The sequence below is a fragment of the Rhincodon typus genome, chromosome 30 (genome assembly GCF_021869965.1).
Source record: "Rhincodon typus isolate 14 chromosome 30, sRhiTyp1.1, whole genome shotgun sequence".
Lineage (NCBI taxonomy): Eukaryota > Metazoa > Chordata > Chondrichthyes > Orectolobiformes > Rhincodontidae > Rhincodon > Rhincodon typus.
Genome location: NC_063361.1, coordinates 35,403,921 through 35,410,650, shown reverse-complemented (window position 1 = coordinate 35,410,650; position 6,730 = coordinate 35,403,921). Strand labels below are relative to the sequence as shown.

At 43.5% G+C, this 6,730-nt stretch overlaps 1 protein-coding gene across 1 annotated transcript in view; it reads right to left on the bottom strand.

The window, feature by feature from the left end:
• Positions 1-1,687: 1,687 nt before the first annotated feature.
• LOC109938755 (src kinase-associated phosphoprotein 1-like) overlaps positions 1,688-6,730 on the bottom strand; it is a 165,557-nt gene continuing 160,514 nt past the window's right edge. Inside the window, exons 9-10 of the mRNA XM_048614586.1 lie at positions 4,463-4,562; positions 1,688-1,937 (exon numbers count right to left, since the gene is read on the bottom strand). Coding sequence (XP_048470543.1) covers positions 4,470-4,562 — 93 coding nt within the window. The 3' untranslated portion in view covers positions 1,688-1,937; positions 4,463-4,469. The remainder of the gene's footprint in view (positions 1,938-4,462; positions 4,563-6,730) is intronic.

Genomic DNA, 6,730 nt, shown 5'->3' with positions numbered 1-6,730 from the left:
CGCCGCACTGTCGGAGGGTCAGTGCTGAGGGAGCGCCGCAATGTCGGAGGGTCAGTGCTGAGGGAGGGCTGCACTGTTGCAGGTTCTGTGAGACACTGAATTGGAGACTCTGCTGTCCTCTCAGATAAGCATGAATAATCCCATCATTTAAAAGAGCTCAGTTGGCTGGATGGACATATTGCAATGCAGAGTGACAGCTACAGTGTGGGTTCAATCTCTCTGGCTGAGATTACCACGAACAACTCTCCTTCTCAACCTCTCCCCTCAACTGAGGCGTAGTGACTCTCAGGTTAAGCCACCTCCAGTCATCTCTCTGTAATGATGAGGCAGCCCTGTGGACTGGTAGGACAATGCTGACTTTGCATACTTTCAATCTCAGTTTTCTGTCTGTTAACCAATCCTCTATCCATGGTCATCAATACCCAGCACCTCCTCAGCCAGTCTCATGCAGACCGTTTTATTTATGAATCTTCCGCGTGGGATCTTGTCAAGAGCTTCTGAAAATTCAAATGCATGACACCTACTGATTGTCCTTTATCTACTCTACAAATAACACCCTCAAAAAAATTCTCCAACAACTTTATCAACCATGATCACACTTTCATAAATCAATGTCAACTCTGCTCCACTTTGCCATTAAAAAAAGTCTAGTTATCATATCCTTTAGAACAGATTCTAACATTTTTCTGTTCAGACAATGAGCTAACAGATCAGTAACTCTTCACTCCATTTCCTTCCATTTTCAATACTGTAGTTACATTTGTTTATTTTTGTTGGCACATTCCATTCAAGAATCTATACAATTACTAAAGATAGCTACCAATGCATCCACCAACTCTACTTCAACTTCCTTGAAAATTTTCTGGAAGAAAGCTCATCACATCCAGGAGATTTATCAATACTGCTAATTTTCAAATACCTCTTCGCTAATATCAATTTCCTTTTATTTTCTCAGTTATACAAGTGCCTTGGTCATCAAGTATTCCTGGGAGAATTTCTGGTTCATGTTTCGACAGAAGCTTTTATAGTTAACAGTTATGTTTCTCACAACCGTGCTTTCACATTCTCCTTTCCTATTCCCTGTCAGTGTTTTAATCTTATTTCTTGTATTCTTATAAACCACTTTATTTGATGTAATGCTATTTTAAAGTCTTTTGTTAACATTAGTTGACTCGCTATCCCTTGGGTATGTGGTTTATCTTGTTTCTCCTTAAATATGTTGATATTATTCGCCTCAATCAATCCCTATGGGAGTAAATTTCTCACCAATCTGTAGGTAAAGAAATTTCTTGTGACCGGGATAAATACCCGAAAACAAAGAATTAACAGGGCTCTGCAGAAGGAGCAGGGCAGTGTGGAACAGACTGCTGCGCTCTTTTGAAGAGACAGTACAAGGATGAGAGGCTGAATGGCCTCGTTCTGAGGAACAGGGCCGAGCTATGCATTTTGTAATGATCCTATGATCTGTCTTCTGGCAGAGTGTTAAAGATTAATCATTAATGCTTGTAGGATCCTGGATCCTGGAGTCTTGGCAACTGCACTGGCTCTTCACCTCTACACTCCCCTCCGGAATATTTTATCCTGGTCTTTCAGGGAGGAGGGACAAATTGTCCCAGTTACTGGGGGATTGTACACTTCAAGATTTTTATTGAGTTTTGCTGTTGAGAGACAATCCCATGAGGCAGCATTGGTTTAAAATGGCTGAACCACGTCCTTTATTTAATTAACAAGCAAGGGAGGATGAATAACCGCTAACACTGTTTAAAGTCTCTCCTCTTCCTTCTGGAAAGAGGTCTGGATGTTTACCATGAAGATACGATGCCCAGTCATCCGGGGGAGAAAAGTTCGAGCCTCTTTGCTGCTATTAAACTGTCAATGTTGCATCATGGCATCTGGGTGATTAGGCAGTGACTGTCTTCCTGTCAGAGGCCACAGCACTGGAAGAAAAGAATGCACCAGAGGTTCATCAAAACAAAGCAATATGGGGAGCATTCTCCCTTGTTAGTACTTACCACTGGAATTACAAATGGATCCTTTGATAAATCTCTGGTTTCTAACATTGCTAATGTTTCTAAATTGTTAAATTGCCCATAGTGTTGCTGCACTTGGCTTCCTTTCCCAAGAGTGCTGACTCGTGTTGGGATATAATCCCATGAGCATCAACCTGTGGGAGGGAGTCTGACTAAGAACCAACCTTGAAATGCTCTGACTGACTCTTCCCATCAGCCTCAAAGCTGGTGGCCATTCAGCCCCTCAAACCTCCTTCATCATTCAATTACATCATATTGAATCTTTGTCTTAATTCCATTTTCATTTCGCAGCTTGTAACAAAACCCTGTCAATCTTGGTTCTGAAGTTTTCCATCAACCTCCCCATCTGGACCATGTTTCTGGTGTTTTTGTGCACACGTGTGTGTGTGTCCGTGTGTGTGTCTGAGTATGTGTGTGTGTCCATATGTGTGTCTGTGTGTGTGCACACACGAGTGTGTGTGCGCACGCATGTGTCCATGTTCATGTGTGTGTGCACTCGCAAGTGTGTGTCCATGTGTGTGTGTGTGTCCGCGATTGCATATGTGTGTGTGTGTCTGTGCGTGTGTGTATCTGTGCATGTGTGTGTGTGTGTGTCTGTGCGTGTGTGTATCTGTGCATGTGTGTGTGTCCGTGTAGGGGTGTGTGTCCGTGTGTACGTGTGTCCGTGTGGGGGTGTGTCCGTGTGGGGGTGTGTGTCCATGTGTATGTGTGTCGTGTGGGGGTGTGTGTCTGTGTGGGTGTATCCATGTGGGGATGTATCCGTGTGTGTGTGTGTGTGTCCGTGTGGGGGGAATGTGGAAGAGAGTCCCACATTTCCAGAATCGCTTGTGAAGAAATGCTTCCTGTCTCCTGTGCTGAGTATCTCGAATTGCTGGATGACAATATGGGCTTTCAGAAATCTTTTACCCTCTTTCATGCTGATGGGTCTCAGTCCATTTGTGTCTGCTTAAAGTGACATTATGCTCCCCAGTTTTGTACCTTACTATTCACCAAAACTATATGGGACTCTAATTACTACAGACAGATTAATGTCTCCACTGGAACCAGATACAGACAGACTTTTTCATGCTTTTGTTCAACTGATGCCAATTAACTCTAAATTCCAAATTTGTGACCTTCACCATCAAGAAGGACGAGGGGCAGCAGATACAGGAACACCATCCCCTGCAAGTTCCCCTCCAAGCCACTCCCCACCCTGATTTGGAAATATATCGCTGTTCCTTCAGTGTCGCTGGGTCAGAATCTTGGAGCTCCCTCCCTAAGGGGATTGTGAGTGTCTCTACACAAATGGACTACAGCGGTTCATCCCCACGTTCTCAAGGGCCTATTATGAATGGGCATGAAGGAATAAAAGAACATTGAGCACAAAGGGCCAACTGTATCCCATTGAAAAGCAGTAACTCATTTGATATGAGGACAGGGCAGGAGACTGTACTCTCTGCTACTCCCACTGCAACCCTGCCCACCATCACTCTCTCTCTTCCCCACCACAAACCCACTGCCATTCTCACCCCAAGTTGCAAACAGCCATGTTTGGCTGTTTTCATTTCTTAGAATTGCTACAATGTGGAATCAGGCCATTCAGCCCATCAAGTCCACACTGACCCTTCGAAGAGCATCCCACCCAGACCTACCCCACTACCCTATCCTTGTAGCCCTGCCTTTCCCATGGCTAACCCACTTAGCCTGCACATCCTTGAACACCATGGGCAATTTAGCATGGCTAATCCACCTAACCTGCACATCTTTGGGCTGTGGGAGGAAACCGGAGCACCCGGAGGAAACCCACACAGACATGGGGAGAATGTGCAAACTCCACACAGACAGTTGCTCCAGGCGGGAACTAAACCTGTTGCTGTGAGGCAGCAGTGCTAAACACTGCACCACCATGCTGCCCAATTTAACACAACTACATGTGGCATTCAATAGTGGCATCTGGCTCCAAAAAGTTGTTTCTATCATAGACTTAACTCATAATCTTACATTTTAATTTTGGAAGCACTGTATAGGGTGGAGTTAGGGTTTTAGGAGCCATGGAACTTGGTGGCAGTGCATTCAGCAAAGTAACCTCCTTCCCGTTCCCAAAATCTGTAATCCAAAATGATAAACACTCTCTTTACAATTTTAAGACAGAATGTATCCCAATTTTAGTCAATGAGTGTCTTGCACTTTATTTTGAGTCTCTGAAAGCAATACTGAATGTTCAGCAATAACAAAAAACACAAAACACTGCAGATGCTGGCGATCTGAAACAAAAGCAGAAATTGCTGGAGAAACTCAGCAGATCTGGCAGCGTCCGTGGAGACAGAAACAAAGCTAATGTTTTGAGACCTATAGGATTCTGTTTTGGAACAAAGGAGAGTTATATTGGACTGAATGGACTATCTCTGATTCTCTCTCCATTTAATGAATTTTAAGCTAAGAATACAAACCTGCCCTTCAGATCTCATAGGCTTCCATCAGGTAATCCTTTGGTACTATGCCAATTACACCTTCCATCTCACCAACCCACCATCCATAGGGATTGTAGTCCTGAAAAAAAAACAAGGACAATGAGACTGCAGTTAAGAACATTCTGTTCCTGAGTTTGAAGTTAATGAGTTCAAGCCTTATTGATGGGACCTGAGCACATGCAGCAGGCTGGTCTGCCTGGGGGTAAGTGCTGTGGCAGTGCTGCACGGCCACAAGTGCCATCTTCCAGTGGAGACTGTAAACTAGAGTCGCATTCACCGTCTCAGGTGGATGCAAAAGATCCCACAGCCACTATTCAAGCATGGCAGATAGTCACTGTGTCACGGTCAATATTTAACCCTCTGCCAACCTCGTTATATTGTCATATTACTCATTGTCTTATTTCTGTACCTGGGATCCTGCTCTATGCAGGTTGCCTGCTGCATTATCTAAATTATAGTGGCAACTACGCTATTTAAAATACTTAACTGATGATAGCGTGTTCTGGAGGGTCTTGAGGTAGTGAAAGGTGCTATATAAATGCAAGTTCTAACTTCTTAAATAAATGTAATATGAAGAGGGTTCCATTGTCATTAACAGAATTAAATGAGATATGGATCCAAACTGATCTTATGGGCTTTTAAAAAAATGTGATTTGATTTTGAAACTTATAAACAAATCTCTGCTGCACTACTGAACCTGTATGCTGCACAGACTGCAACATGATCATTAATATTTCAACAGATGGGTTACAAGAGAGTAAAAAAGAAATCTTGGAAAATGATTTGCACAAAACACTGAAATTATTCTTCTTTGTTGTCAATGATGTGACTTTGAGTCAGTAAGTATCTGGGACAAATCACAGAGAAAGGACAGCTTGCAACACATGCAGACCATATTATTCAGCATCTCCCTTCTCTCCATCAGTGCATTGTGCCAACGATCCTAAGGTCATAATGACAGCAAAATGAAGAGTAGTAAAATCCTAAAGCTCCCATTTCGAATATTTACATTGGTGCTGGCATTAAACTGTGCAGCTGCTGGCTAATGATACTAGACTTGTTATATACTGAACTCATCTCGGGAATTCTGATTGGTGCCAGCTTCCTAGGGATTGTTTTTTCTCTGTTTCTCTCTCTGCCCCTTCAGTTACAGTGTGGTTTCATTACAGCGAGATGTTTTAGTGTGCAATTCTCCCAATTGATCCTTTAATAGCCTCGTAGTCAAACTGCCACATCTCCGAGTTTGGTTTGCGCCTGTTGCAAATGAGAGGGACAAATCGCCTGTAAATGTGCCACACTTGGAGACAGCCCGAAAAGCACACTGTCAAACTGTCTCTGTGCTCCAGGACCATGTCGCTAAGTGACTGCCCACTGGTCCTCCTGTGTTATCAGACCTGCAGCTACCGGGAATGAGAGGCTGGTAACAATTATTTTTGTTTGCCCAGTTGCCTTTTGTCATCCTATCTGCTTGCAGCCTGGCTGAAAGATGTTGGTAACACAGTAGGGTCCCATCATTCATCAATCTTTAACCAGCACACCACCCTGTACTTGATGTATGAAAGGAGAAACACTATGAATCAAAAGAACCAGAGATTAAGAAGGCTTACTGCTGTTATTATGACCCACTGATAACATAACCATATTTTATATCATGCATAACAATGCCAGTGTTGGAACCAAAGCTGCATCCTGCAATATCCCTGTGTTAATCTATGTCGTACAATGGACATTAATATTGCCAGGCAAGGTACTTACAATCCCCTGTGTACATTAGGAGCAGGAGGAGACCATTCAGCCCCTCCAACCTGCTCAGACATTTAATTAGATCATGATTGAAATGTACCTCAATAGCCCCATTCACAAACTCCAAGTCTTTCAATGTGCTTCACAAACAATAACACACCTTTGGAGGTGTAGGCACTGGGGTAATGTAGAGAGTGCGGCAGGTAATTTACACACATGAAGTTCCCACAAACAAGATAAAGACCCAGATAATCTGCCCTTCTGGTACTGTTGAGGGGTTGCAACCTGATCACCTTATTAACATCTGGACAGTTAAATTTCAAAAGCTGTGAGCTTGTGAGAGTTTGAATCATGTGAGTGAGTGTGTACAGGCGAGTGTGAGACTATGTCCGTATCAGTGAGTGTAGACAGGCGAGCCTGAGACTGTGTCTGTATCAGTGAGTGTATACAGGCGAGGGTGAGACTGTGTCCATATCAGTGAGTGTATACAGGCAAGTGTGAGAC